This window comes from Pyrgilauda ruficollis, unplaced genomic scaffold (genome assembly GCF_017590135.1).
Source record: "Pyrgilauda ruficollis isolate IOZ18807 unplaced genomic scaffold, ASM1759013v1 scaffold24, whole genome shotgun sequence".
NCBI classification, from domain to species: domain Eukaryota; kingdom Metazoa; phylum Chordata; class Aves; order Passeriformes; family Passeridae; genus Pyrgilauda; species Pyrgilauda ruficollis.
In genome coordinates, this window is record NW_024523648.1 from 128297 (window position 1) to 143179 (window position 14883).

At 38.6% G+C, this 14883-nt stretch overlaps 1 protein-coding gene across 1 annotated transcript in view; it reads left to right on the plus strand.

Annotated features, from left to right (window-relative positions):
* Positions 1-14883, plus strand: part of SLC35F1 (solute carrier family 35 member F1) — a 230176-nt gene that overhangs the window by 121007 nt on the left and 94286 nt on the right. Inside the window, exon 2 of the mRNA XM_041469895.1 lies at positions 11921-12096. Within this exon, the coding sequence (XP_041325829.1) occupies positions 11921-12096 (176 nt within the window). The remainder of the gene's footprint in view (positions 1-11920; positions 12097-14883) is intronic.

A 14883-nucleotide genomic window follows, 5' to 3' on the forward strand; every position in this document is an offset into this window, starting at 1 on the left:
GCAGGAGATGGCACATCATCTGCACACACTGAGGACACCCTCAGTGGCCTGGTTACAGCCTGCTCATTGCATTTGCATGACTCTACAGTTCAGTGCCAGCAAGGCAAAATTGTACCCACTCAGAAAATATTTTACATTATTGAATTTTCTTCTCTTTTTTTTTTTTTTTTTTTTTGCATATATTAAATTTAGATGCTACTATTGTGAAGAAATTGCAATAAAGCAACCTGGAAAGCAGGGAGCAATGCTCTGGCAAATGTCACTTGCTTTATTTCCTTCAAGAGGACTTTACAGCTCCCATTTTTTCACAGTTTTCATTTTCATTTAAGTGATTGATCACTCTCCTTCTTTAGGTCATCAGTGACTTCAGTCATACATTCAGCACTGCAGCTGGTTCCCGTAAGTCAGGAATTTCTCTGTCTTGACTCTCAAAATCTGCAGCTGGCAACTTCCCAGACCACTTACAGTTTATTTATTTTTATTTATTTCAAACACCTTGCAGTTCTGAATTCTAATAAAACAGGGAAAATTAGATCAGTGGCCTTATGTTTTTTCAGCTGAGCCTGTCCCATCATTGTGTGTCAGGTCTGTAGTAAATTTACAGTGCTGACAGAGGCAGTCATGCTGTTTCACCGAATTGAAAGGGAGGAAGGGAGAGATTGATCTTAGAGCCTAAGGGTAGAGCAGTAAACCAGAACCACCACACTCGTTCCTAAAAATGAAGAACTTAGTGTTGTTGGACTTTTCATTTAGCAGGAGTTGAATTTTCACCAGCTGTAATTTCCACTTAAAATGGCTTTTTTCTTTTTGAATTGTAAGCAGAATGCAGAAGAATACAGCTGCAGAAGTTTGGACCTGTTGTGTAGTTTTGGCTGAGTAATGATTTTATCACTGCTGTGTATTGAACAAACAGCCAAAAGCAAGGAAAAGGAAAAGGAGAAGTACTTGCACTCCACCTCTCTGTAAGGCTGGTTTTGCTGTGCACCCTTTCACCAAGTGCTTCCTTTCCTGCAAGAGCCTTCTGTATCTTAGAAGTAGGAAGGCAGAGAGGACCTGTGAGGGCACCCCTGGGTTATTGCTGAACCAATTCTGAAATTCTGCTGAACCCAATTCAAAAATGCCATAGAGGGACCTTGCTTTCAGAAAGGACCAGGAGTAGACTGGGAAGAAAACTCAACACCTTTCAAGTCCTGCAAGTGGGGCCCTCACAATTGATCCAGCTGGGCCAGGAAGGGTGTTGCCTGCTGAAACCCATCATTACTGGAGCCCTGGGGTAGTTACTGACCCAAACCAGGAATTCACTCTCCAGCTGTGCCTCTGCAATTTCTCTAGAGCCAGAGTGCAAAGTTCTCTTCCAGAAGGTGACACCCAGCTCAGTAAAGCAGCCAGTAAACTCCTAACTTGTTTGCCTAAGTGGCTTCAGGGGTCTTGTTCCAAGAACTTGCACTCACATATTCTGCCTCCTGTGGTGCATCAACCACCAGATTAGTGGTAGATCTATTGAGGGTGTTTTCCTTCTTTCCATAATGAAGTTGTGCCACCCTGAAACCCAGTATGCAGGCTTCACAGGCAGGAATAGGATAGAGAAAGACATTCACCCAAAGGTGGAAAATCCTGGCCTCCATGGATTAACAAACTGTTGGAAAAAAAAATGCATAAAATTTTAATGTCCTTGTGTTTGTCGTAATATCCATGAACAAGCAACTTTGAGCATTTTGCTCCTGCTTGAGGGGCTGCAGAATGAGGTAGCAGCAATACAACCCACACATGGGAAAAAGCAAAAGAAGGTCAGAGCCTTAAAGAGCTGAAGTTAGAATGAGCCACAGGCACATGAGCATCTCTCCTTTGAAGCAGATGGAGATTTGGAAAAGTGTGCAATGGCTTGGTGCTGTCCTTGATGAAATGCTAATGTGGGTATCCATTGTCTTTCTGTACCAGGAGTGCAATCAAGAGGCCAATTCTGGGGCCAATTTAAGGACATTTTTCTTAAGGTTTCCTTTACATGCTTCAAGCATATAGATTATGGAGTAGAAACTCACTGTAAAAACGATGCAAACTTATGGGAATTGCATGTGCCTACTTGGGGAGAAAATGTCGCCCACAGAAGCAGTGTTTTTTTGAATTCTGGAACAACTTTCAAGAGTTGCAGGGGAATAAAAAACCAAACTGTTGTATTCTGAAGTTTTAAATGTAGTTAGTTTTATCCAAGCAAAAGATTTTGCATAATCCAGGCAGATAAATTTGATTTTTAAATTAAATATTTATAATAGATATTAAGTGCTCTCTAGAATGAAAAATCATTGTTATTTATTTTGCAAATGCACTGATATTAAAAAAGGAAAGAAATTCTACCTCTTGTAATAACTGAATTAGTAGCTTTAGTTCTCCAAAAGCCAGCCATAATATATTCATAGATGCATTTTTGCATTTCCAATATTAACACCTGTCTTTTTTTGACCTCCAGTTTTACAAGTAAGCTATAGTTTTTGTACTTGCCTAATTGTAGATGAACAGTCAGTATTCTCATATGCATATGCTTAGAGTTACGAATTTTATGGAGACAGAAATTCAGAAACAATTTTGCCACTTTCGGGCGCACCAGGAAAAATCTGAAATCATCCATCATCCTGACTCACATACATACTATTTTCTAGGAACTCCAAGCCCATACTTCTGTGTTTCTGACAACACTGAATTAAGTCACAGTAGCATCTATCACTTGAGGAATCTTGAGTCACATGAACTTGTTTTCCATCAGACCATTCAATCAAGATTGGCTTATCAGTGGCAGGGGTTTGCAGGAGCTGTAATGCTTTTCATCTCCTTTATCAACTGTCTCTCAATAGCTGTAAGAGTCCATAAACCCCCATCAGTTTAAACTGTATTAGCACTGTACAGTAATGGCAAGAGAGCAGTAAGAAGTGATGTTGTACTACTTTGGGCACTGGTGAGCTATTTTTCTTGGTGCTGGGAGTCATCCAGGTCTATTACTGTAGGCTTTCAGCTCCTCTGAGAAAACTGGGAGCTGATGATGATCTTAACTGAACTGAAACTTTATAACTCTTTCTCATATTATCAAAAGATATTCGTCACTGTATTTATAATGTCCTGAGCCTTAGGCGTAAAAACCACTGCAAGTGAGATGAGCTAATGCAATTTGACAGTGAATTTCTTTTCTACAAGAAACAGAGAGCCATCAGTCCTTCCACATCCTCATTACTTTCAACATCTGAAAGCTGAGACTGGTGCATTTGGAAGAGAGTAAAGATAAATATCTATCTCAAAACCACATCTATTTGTGTGCTTTATTCTTGAATGATAAAAATACTGATCAGCAGCCCAATGACTGCCTAGATTTCATTGGCAAAAATGTGGTATTTTCAGTGGTTGTCACAGGGATTTCTAGCTTGAGAAATTACAGCTCACTCTTAATACATAACTGAGTCTCTTACTCTATTTCTAAGTCTGGAAATATCACTTTTGAAGTAATTTTTGGATAATGATGGAAGAAGTTAGTATTTCAAAAGTACCGTATTCAGCAGTTTGTGTTTGTAACTAGTTTTGTAAGCTCTCGTATGAAAAGTTAATTCTGTGATTTATTATTCCTATCTAGATCAAATATTTACATATTTATATTTTATATATCTTAATTTCTCTAGTCATACTTGGCTAGACAGTGAAATTTATAAAAATTTATGGACTGCAGCTAGCTTCAGTCAATTTATTTGACTAAAATAACCTGAAATACCATTCTTTTATCTCATGGTCATCTATAATTATACTTTTGATTTCATCACAAAGATTGAAATATTTTCAGTCTACCCAGTATAGGCTGAGAAATTGCCAAGAACTGTGTGGAGAGACCATCATTCTTAAAGAGAAAAACCTCTGGGGCTCCAAGTCTGATGATTTTTACCTGAAAAGGAATGAGGAAATTGCTGATTGGAAGACAGATGGCTTTTTGAAAACCTAGGCATGTTTTTAGGATAAGCATGTTTTATTTTCTTTCTTAGCTCACTGGTAGGATGAAGATGACTATAAGCAAATTGCACCAACACACACACACACACACACACATACACCCCATGCCTCCAATTTGCTTGTAAGGATTTAGCACTGGACTCCATCAAGATAATCTCATGGGAGTTTTGTCACCATACTTTCCTTTGCTCTCTTTAAACATATATCTTATTCAACAATAATAATAATTAAAAAAGGAATGCCTTCTTTGCACTTAGAGAGTCTGCAGCAGGTGTCTCAACAGTATATAATTAACTATTAAGTGCAGGGATATGTTTTATGTAAGAATAGTCTTTAAAAAACTGATTCCAGTAAATTCCAGTTACTAAAGTGTTGTGAAACACAATATCCATGAGCATGTTTGTGTGTATGTGTATGAAGTTGGGGTTATAAGCGTATAGTGAATTAAACCCATTTTCAAGAATTGCTGTAACTGGCAATATACAAGAATTGGGAAATTTATTAGGTAAAAGCTCATCTTGAGAAACTGCTTCAGAGACTCCCAAGGCTTGCTAAATGTGATGCTGCTTTGTTTTCATCCAAAGTCAACAATCTGGGCTGGTCCCTCAAGCTATCATTGAAAAGCAGCAGAGCCTGAGTCTGCCACAGCTGTGAGGCACCTTGATTTTAAGTGATGTCCCAAAAAGGCTCTTAAAATCAAGTTCAGTCAGTTGTACTTGAATACAAATTAGACCCTTAGTGTCTTCAATAGAAAAACATCAAAGCAACTAGAAAAGCCAAAAAGAAAGGGATAAGAAACATGGGCAGCTCTCCCCATGCCCAGGATGTCTTTCCAGCCAAGGCAGTGGCTGCTGGAGCTTCTCCAGCTCTAGGGAAGTGCTGCCTGTGTGTCCAGGTCTGGCTGTCCCTCCGCTGCCCCTCAGGGCTGTCCCTTCGATGCTGCAATGAGGTGCTGGGCCCTGCTGAGGAAAGAAGCTGTGGAGCTTGATCCAGAGCTGCAGGGCAAGTGACACGTTGCTGGGGAGGTGGCAGGAGAGGATGATGAGAGCACGGAGGTGCAGAGCTCCTCTCCTACCCCCAGCTTATGGCACAGAGAATTTCTTTCAAGCCTCAGTGGGAGCTTGAGGTAGTCTGCAACTCACAGTGTGGAAAACCCACCCTTTGTGCCGAGATCCAGTACAAAGCCTGTACAAATAAATGCAATAAAGATTTCAAAATAATGACTCAGTAGGAATTAAGTGATGGATAGACTTGGTGTTGCATGGGTTTCTCTCCCTGATTTGTCGATTAATATTAGTGTTGTTTGTATTTTAATGCAGTGTGTGGCTTTAGCTGGGATCCAGACTTTGGTATTTCACTGTTCAGCAATGGCTTGATACCTATATTCTGAAAGTATTTTACGTCAGTTTGTTCTTCCTTGCCAGAAATATTAAAAGTGTCTTTTATTTAGACCAACAAATCCACTGTATTTTCTTGAGATGTCATCTAGAATGATTGCAGCGAATGTAGACTGTGGGAGTAGATGACCAAGAGAATACCATGGCACAGCAGCCCATGATGTTATTATCAGTGTATGTGTTGGGTGATGTGGTTGCTATTAGTGCTGTGAAAATTTAGTTATATAGTGTTGGGACTGCTTCTGTAAATTGCTCTAAAGCAGTGTACAGCAGCTTTGATGCATTGATGCACTTCATAGGAAGTGAAGACACTTCCTGCAATTCTTACTTTATTAAGAGAGACAGAGAGGAGGGAAGGGTTGCATGTGCCAACTTGTAGAATTTCTCCCTTGTGTATCAGGCATGTCAGAATAAGGGGAAAATAAGAAAAGACAAGTTTCCATGCAAAATTAGTGTAGAATCTTGTTCTCTAGATGGAATCAATTTCAGAGCAATGCAGGACTAATAGTAGACTTCATATGCTTCAAAGCTATTAGAAAATCTGCAGCTTTAGCTTTCAGAGAGAGCTCAGTTGATTGTCCAGAGCAAATCTTGTTAATTTATTCTTTCACAAGCTGCCTGTGTCACTGTTAAGTGTGAACCACAAAATATGGAAGTAATGTCTGTGTCTTCATTAAGCAGCTATTCAAGTGGGGCGTGGTGTGGGAACTTAGGAACTCAGCTGCAGTGGAAACAGCCTCATTCCAGGCTGGTGATGGTAGTTAGTATTTGTGATCTTGACATGTGCTGTTCCTGTGTTTTCTATGGTAATATGCATCAACATTTCTACCAGATAAGTAGAATCTTAAAATAAGATTCCACATCCATCTGTAAACATTTAAATAAACTTGACTGGATTTCTACAGGATACAGGGGCATAACTTCAGCTTACTTTGAATCAATGTGAAGTTTTTAAGACCTTGTTTTATTTCTCCTCACGCTTTTATAGAAACACAGTAAAATGCACTCAAGTGAAGAAGCTTGGCAAAATCACAGTGCTGTGACAGACATCATCAACTTCACTATGGCATAGCAGTCGTCAGTCTCTGAATGAAGTGTGTCTGTTTTTTCATTTTTTAAATATGCGCTTGGAACATTTGGAGTGGTAACTTTGTGTTGCAGTCATTACTGCCCTGGAGAAAATAGGATCCTGCCTGCAGGCCCTTTCTAACAGTGCTGTAAAGCAGACTTTACAGATGTGCTCCTCTAGTGAAATTTTGGCTCAGGAAACAGACTGCCAATCTCTTGTCTGCTGGAGCCTGCGGCATGCTGAAGGATTAACACGCCTCATGCTAGAGATTAAAAGTAGTGGTAGCCTCTGTTCTTTACCATCTGAGATACTCTAAAACTGGTGCAGTGGAGACTTACCAGTGGAAAGATACCAAATAAAGTGCAAAAGAGAGGAGGGAAAGCAGTTAAATTAAACTGACATGGAGAGTGCTTTAAAACAGGATTTAGTGTCAATTAAATAGGCCTGATTGTTTAAATCACTTGGCTACCCTCTGCATGTCACTGATTCTCCAGCACACAGCAGCTGTGATTGTGTGGCTCCTTCTCAATGTTGCACTGCCTTGATTTTGTTTGTGAAGAGTGTTTCTGTGTTGTGGGGAGGAGATGGGAATGAACTAGTATTCAGAGCTAAATATTTTAACTTCATGAAAAATAATTACAGGATAACCTGCAGATAGCTGTTTAGTTCACTTTATTACGCCAGTGTGTATGTGCAAGGAAGCAAGCACTAGCTCCAGAGCTCTTTGATATGAGAACGTCTGCCTTCAGAAGTTTGGCTTTGTCATGGTTGATAAAGGAGATACTCAAGTGACAGAAATTTCCATAAGCCTGGAGGAACAAGTAAAAAGGATGCACAGCAGCTACCAGCCCAGACATTTAAACAGAACTAAATGGCTCCCAACATCAAGATGAGGCTTTGTCTTCTGCCTCCACTTCTAAAGAGACAATAAAGAAGTATTTTTAAAATTCTGTTAGTATGCTGTGAAAAACCTACTTAGCAACATGACACTTGGAGATTTAGGAGTAATTCTGACCTACTTCTTCAAAATACCAGTCTGATCCTAGGTTAATGGTTGGACTAAATGACCTTTTCCAGCCTAAATGATTCAATGATTCTATGCATTTATGAGATCAAATCTTAACTACAAGCTGAAGATCTTTCCCTGTTTTAACTTGGTTTGAGAAAGTACTGTTGGTGTTACTGAGGGAAAATGGGATTTTTGAAGAATTGCTGTGTTTTGATTTAAATAGAATACAAGTAGAGAAATAGAATAGCATTCAGCTAAAGAGAAATTGGATCCTAAAAAGCAGAAACCCTCAGTTTTATAAAGCTTTTTGTACTGAGACTCTCTTTTTGGTGTACTGTTTGAAGGCCATCAAACTACACAGCCTTTCTTCAAGATATGAATGAATGTTGCTTCCTCAGTAAATGAATGTGCTACTGAAGCCAGCACGATAGACCAAAGGCTTAGGGAAGAAATCATCCTTTGTGCCAGTCTCTGAGTGGTGGAGCATATGAAAAGCAACACAGAAAGTGTTGCAGATAAAGAGACATGTTGCATATTTCAACAGTATTATGATTTTTGGGGAAGATACTTATGAGTGCCAGAGATGACAGCACTGAGTTAGTGTCTTTTTACTTTGTCTAAAGGAAAAAGCCATTGAAATCTTCTTTTCAGTGTTTGCTTGCTGCTTCTTCTTAAAAATGAATGGGTATTTTATTATTCTTATTCAGGTATTAAAGGCTCAGGAATTAAGACTCTTGTATTATTAGATCATCGTTTGCAGGACAAAAAAAAATTAAATACAGTTAATGTTACCAGCATTTTTTGTAAAATTCAGGTATCTTACATTGGTTATTAAGTTTATGAAAAAATTGTATTTTTCTGTATTGCTGATGACATTGTCACCAATTTAAACAAGTAATTTAAGATTTGTTTCTACTTTTCTGTTTGGAGAAAGATGAGTTGTTCTCTTCCATTCAGCCAAGGCAAAAATGAGCATTTTATTGATCTTGTGATTTGCTTTCTCTTACTTTTCATTCCATTACTGTTTTCCATGACAATGGTGTGTCAGAGCATACAGTGGTGAGAGAAGGGGAGGACACAAAATCTTCTGTGCCACTGCTTTTCATTCATGTCTGGAATGGGCATATTACTAGGTGTGGCAGGAGAGTTTAATGTGGGCATGAACAGTTAAATTTTGTAAAACAGATCACCTTTGCTTCAAGTCTGAGCATTTAATGGGCGCTTGAATTAGTTCTGCTTAAACATCTAACGTGCTACTCTTTGCACTGATGAAATAAGAATAAAAGATTTGTATTTCTGTGTCATCCATCAACTGTGAAATGTTTAACTAAGTCCTGACTGGAAGAGAAGCACAACAGCTTGATTTCAGAATGAGTTTTCTTACATAATTAGAAATACCAAATTTGTGCCAAAATCAGAGACAAGCAGTATGTGTGTACTCAGTATCATTTATGTAGTCAGTGTTTTGAAAGACAGTGATATTGATGGTACTATTTGGACTCCCACAAAGCAGTTTTCTGCAGTTTTTGCATTCAGTTTTTTTCTAAAAGACAATTTTTTCTCAAAAGTGCTTTCAAATTACAGAGATTATACAGATTCAACCTTTACTTACAGACTTGGAGGTGTTTAGTTTCACAGCCTTGATTTTTTTTGTCCATAAACTGAACTCCAATTACCCTTTGTGTTCCTTGATGACTGCAATAATACAATAGCAAGTGGATTTCTGGACATATTTTAAAATTGACAGAAGACATAGAAAGATATTCTCAATGACTTTTCAGGAATAAGACCATAAAATTTGAATTACCTTCTTGTTTATAAGTTTATGAATTGTAAAATACAGAAGCTGAGGACAGGCTGTATGTGTGTGTGTGCTGTAGACTCTTTAGGAAAACTGCCACTTGTAGATGTGGTTGAATGACTTTGCAAAGAATTGACTATAAAAAAATACGGTTGTTTTATAAATAGCAAAATAGCAATGAGAGAATCAAAACATACACCAGAGAGGGCTACAGCTATCAAACACAGCGTTGAATTTACCTGGTGTTTTTCAGGTTTATTGGTTGGATTTTTAATGAAAATGTCAGTACAGACTGGTTAGACCTGGGGACACACCTGAATATAGGGAACTGAGCTAAAAAATATGCCTTTTGAAAGACCTTATCAAACTTCCCACCAGTCTGAAAAAATGTAATGATTAGTGTGGTTCCCATAGCTAATAGCCCTAGGGAGCAGGAAATATTTTATTGTGAGAATCCTTTCCTGTGTTTAGCTTTATATAAATCTAAGCAGGATCCAAGATGCTTCTCTTCAGAGCAGGTGCTGTCCCCCAATGAATGTAATACAACTTTCACTCACAGGCATAGACACATACAGGGACACACCTGCATTTCATGTAAAGCTGGCGACTGATTTGCAAACATCTAATTTACTAATGAAATGGAGCTATAGAAATGGCAGTAGGCAAGAGGACAACCCTGAATGAAACTTAATTACAGAAGGATGTAGGAAACAATATCCAGCTAAATGAAGAACTGTAAACAAGGGTGCAAGATTAATATGTGGATTTAAATTGCCGTCACTATTCAAATTTCTTATTCTATGTCAACAGCAGAGCAGGTAACAGCAGGAACTGAGGATCAATAGTGTAGGCAGCATCTGCATCGTGGTCTTGGATGTCACCTCTGTTGAGTGTGTTTGTTTCCCTTGGTTGTGTTTCACAGTGGAGTGAGTAATGTGAGAGCACAGGTAGCAGTAGTAGAGTCTTACTTGCTACTTCTCCAGCAGTCTCCCATCAAAACACAGGGTTGAGCACAATAAAGTTTGTTCTTTACTCTGTGTGTCAGGCTGTTTGTCAGCGAGGTATGTTAGCTGAATATGACTACCCAGCCTCCTGTGCTTTCCAGTGTCTCTTTGGTTAAATCATGCCATGACTGACACCACGACACATTAGTGGGAGGATTGTTTATGAGAAAAAAGGAAACGAGTTTGACACTTGAGTTTACCAAGTTGTGGGAGCACAGATGCTCATCACTGCCAAACACGCAGAGCCGAGGTCAGGGAAATCTGTCAGGGAAAGCAAAGCAGCCTTGAAGCAATATTTTTTTTTAACTGTCTGGCAGGGAACACACATGAAATAGTGTTATAGCTGAGCAGGGTGCTGCCCTCCTTCCTCTACTCCCTTAGGATTGCCTATTTCCCTTTCCTCATTCCAAGCTCAAATGAGACATTACAGAGCATACTCCTCTCCTTCATGTCTTCCCCCAGGGAGCTCAGCTCCTCTTTTCTGGGGGCTGGTGACAGCAACAGTAGCAGTGGGCAAGGCTCAGACTAGATGTCCCCTTTGGATGCCCTTTTGCTCTCTCTGGCATTGTTTTTGCTTGCTTCTCTACCAGAGCAGCACTTCTTTACATTTCATTCTTCTGCATGGGAAGCTGTAGCTGTAGAGCAAGCCTGGTCAGCATGAGAGTATTGACACAGGAGGGACCTGGGGAAGCTCTTAAAGGTAATTAAAAAAATACAGATATTCCTGTGTTGTGGGCATAGGATATCCTGTGACAAAATTTGGAAAAGGAGGATTGTTTGGACTCCGCTGGGCTGCGTGATTAGATAATAAATTCTACAAGAAGAGTAAAAGAGATGGAGGTATTTGGAGGGAAAAAGTCTTTCAGATGTAGCAGTTTCTGCAGTAAAGAGAAGATTATAGGAAGACAGAGAACATGCACAAAAGAACAAACTATTTCAGACCTGTGGGGAAAGAGAATGGGGTTGTAATAGGAGAATGTAGAAGATACTGGAGATGAAAAATAAGAAAAACAGATTAAAACAAAAAGCCTAACCAGAAAGTATGTATCTTAACAAACCAAAAGGAGACAGGAAGGGGAAAATTAGACTCTCCTGTTCCCATCAAGCAGAAGATAAAGTAAGCAGTCGGAAAGATGGAAAAAATATAAATATATTTGCATAGTAGATGGAAAGAATAGTTTATATGATGAAATGTATATTCATCTTGATGATGAAACATGATCCTTTATCTTCTTTTTCTCTTTGGCTGCTAAGTCCTGAAAGAACTGTGTTCCCCACTGTGTCTGAATGATAACCCTGGGTCTTTCTGTGAAGGAGGATGCTCAAAGGAAGCAGTACTGTGTTTTGGTTGATTTAAACTATCATTTATCCTTTGTGAAATGTGAAATGCAAAATTAAATTGTAGGGACATGCCATCTGGTGTTGTTTAACATGTGAATAAAAGCTACTATATTGGCACAATATTTATGCTCATAAGAGCAGGAATAATGGAAATGCTATGTTGGCTATACCCAGCAGGTTCCCTCATTGACTGAAGCATCATGTTTGTTCCATGTCCCAGAAATGCCCAGAATGAACATGATTCCTGGAGGAGGATGAGCATTTCCTCCTTAGTGAGGAGGCTGAGTGTTTTATGTCTGTTATTCTCATTCCTTTCAGGGATCTCTTGCTGTCTGTGGCACTTGGCCAGGTACTCTCCCTCCTTATCTGTGGCATTGGTCTCACAAGCAAGTATCTGTCAGAAGACTTCCATGCCAACACACCCGTTTTTCAGAGCTTCCTCAATTATATCCTTCTGTTCTTGGTCTACACGACAACACTAGCCGTCAGACAAGGTGAGTGTCTCTCTGAAACTGTTTATAGAAAGCAGTGGGGATAAAGGCTTTTGCAGAACAACAACTAGCAATATGATTTAGAAACATATCCCACTAACATTTGTTCCATATTTGCATTACCTAGAAATACGTATTGGATGAACTGAAAGAAACACCAACAAATCTTCATTAGCAAGGAACAAATCATTTGATCTCAAGGACTGGGGTGTTACCTAAAAGTTAAAATAAACATCAGTACTTTTGAATTCTGATTGTTCTTGCATTGCTGGGAAATACTAGTATGCTTTACATCTTATGTAGACTAAGGAGAGCTCAGATGCAAGCAAAGAGGAGCTTGCTAGTTCTAGATGCTGATCATGGCAATTGAGTAGTTTACTTACTAGACAGAAAGAAATAGCAGCCAACTTTTAGCTGTTGGGAAGTAGGTGATGAAGGGAGAGATTTCAGGGTGCTCTCTCTCTGGGGTAGGTTTGGGCAGAGCAGCTCCATGGCCCATCACTGCTTAGCCATGGGGCCTGTTTAACAGGTCTGACCTCCAAAATGAGAAATTCATTACAGTATGCTTTGGTACTGTTTATCTAATGATGCTCTCTTTGACAGTCTATATATATTATGGGGTGTTGTGCCTTTCCTGCACATCCCTTCCCTTCTTTGAGATTTTGTTTCTAGATGAGGTGTGGGTAGTGAAAGCATTTAAGTACATTTCTCAGCCACTCGTCTTTTTTGTAATAATTTTCTTTATTCACCTTCACAGAACACGTAGATTAGAAGCTAAATAAAAGAGAAAAAATATAATGTGTTCTCCTGACATAAAGAGGGTAGGGCTCTGTGGAGGATAACAACTACAAAATGTATTAGGCTGTGGTACATTTATCAGCATACTGAAAAGCTCATGTTTTCTTACAGAAGCAATGATTTTTGGATCATTCTTTGATCTTTTAATGTTTTGGGAACAACCCTGAAGCTTAAGTTCTTCACTCATAGTACAATCTTGTAATACAATGCTAAAAGAGTTCCAAAGCAGCAAGGACTTAATTTCTATGCAAAAAATGAACAGGCAAAAAAATACTTCTGTACTCCAGCACAAAGCACTTAAGCATATTACAGCATAAGTTTTATAAACATTGGTCCCCACTGGCATTTTGCAGAGGTGATAAAAGCCAATGTGCAAAGGAAATGTTGACTCTTATATAAGGAGAGATTGCTCAGGCACTGTTTCACTGTTTCACTGTCTTGGTATTTCAGTTTGTGTAGGGGGAAATATCACCACATACTTTGCTCTGCCAAAGATTTAAAATGTGTTATTAGTAGTAGCTTTCTGGAGAACTGTGTTTAAAAATAATTATTCTGAGTATAGGACTGCCTAGATGTTCACAAGTTCTGTCCCAGAAATGTCCTTCTCTGGACTGATTTAGATACTGTGGAAGGCAAATCCCTATATGGACTCTTAAATAGATTTTACTTTTTTGAAAATGCTTGTGAGAGGGTATACCCCTATAGATACTGCATTCTGCTGTGCATTACAGAGGCTAATTTGGAATAATGTTTGATGCCTGGTGTATATTGCCATCTAAAAAATTCTATCAAGCACTCTGCTTTACTCATATATAAATATGTATTTAAAAGGTACTTTATAAGTAATTTTCTGACTCTGTTTAAAAATATAGTGGTGGACTAAAGGGAGTTTGTCAGAAATACCTGTTGTGCCAATATGATAGATTTGGGAGCTAAATGATAAAGTGTTCGGAATATGTGGAAAATGTTTTCTGGACAAGTGAAGAGAGCTGGGGAAGGTGTTTGAAAAAGCCTGTGGTTGATTACAGACCATACAAACAACTAGAGCACATGTAAAGGGTACCAATGGAATTGTCTGGAAAAAGAGCTGTCAAAAAAACCCTAAAAATATGGTTTCATCAAAAAAAAAAAAAATCCAAAATAAAATTTGCTACAGAAGCTATGAAAGCAGTGATCCAGGCATTCAGCATAACTTTCCTGCTGGACAGTACAGCACTACACAGCCTATTTATTTACTTGGCATTTAATGTTGCCAGCTGACTGAGCCTGACATTGTCTTTTTGCTTGTGTATTTATTCAAATCCATTATCTTTGTTTGTTCCATTAAGGCAGTTTCTCTAGCGGCTCTAATCATTCGGCTTCATTAAAAGATGGAAATCACATAATAATATTAATGATGGTTCTGTTCTGAGTGCTGACATCATCAAAAAACTTTTTTTTCAAGTATGGTTCTTTATGAAAGACTGAAAAATTTTTAAATCATTCTCTTTCTCCTTCAGAAATCAAACTATCATAATTGATTTGTAGTAAAAATAATTACATCCCTTTGTCTTTTTCTTTCCTTGCTTTATTAATCCTTGGGATTTTTGCAGAAATGTACTGTTTAAGGAGATGTCACCTGAGGTAGCCAAAAAACCCCTGAATTTACTCTAGGACTGAAAGCTACAATTTCCTCAAGACATAAAAAGTTCCTCTTTCTTTAGAGGCTTCTTCCAAATTTTGATTTACTCTGGGTGCCCTTTGACTTAGCTGTCCCTCACTGTTCTTATATACTCCCTGAGTGAAAATGAAAAGGTAGAATTTGCACTGGTGTCTGAAAATCATCATTAACAGATGATTAAAGCTCCTGAGCTTTTCTGACTGAAGCCTTCTGCAGTGAGTGCTCAGCTTCCAGCAGCTAAAGTTAGCCCAGGATCAGCAGCGTCCACTACATTTTTATATTGAGTTGAGATTGTTTTCCAAAATAATTTTACCACAGTGCTCGCTCTAATG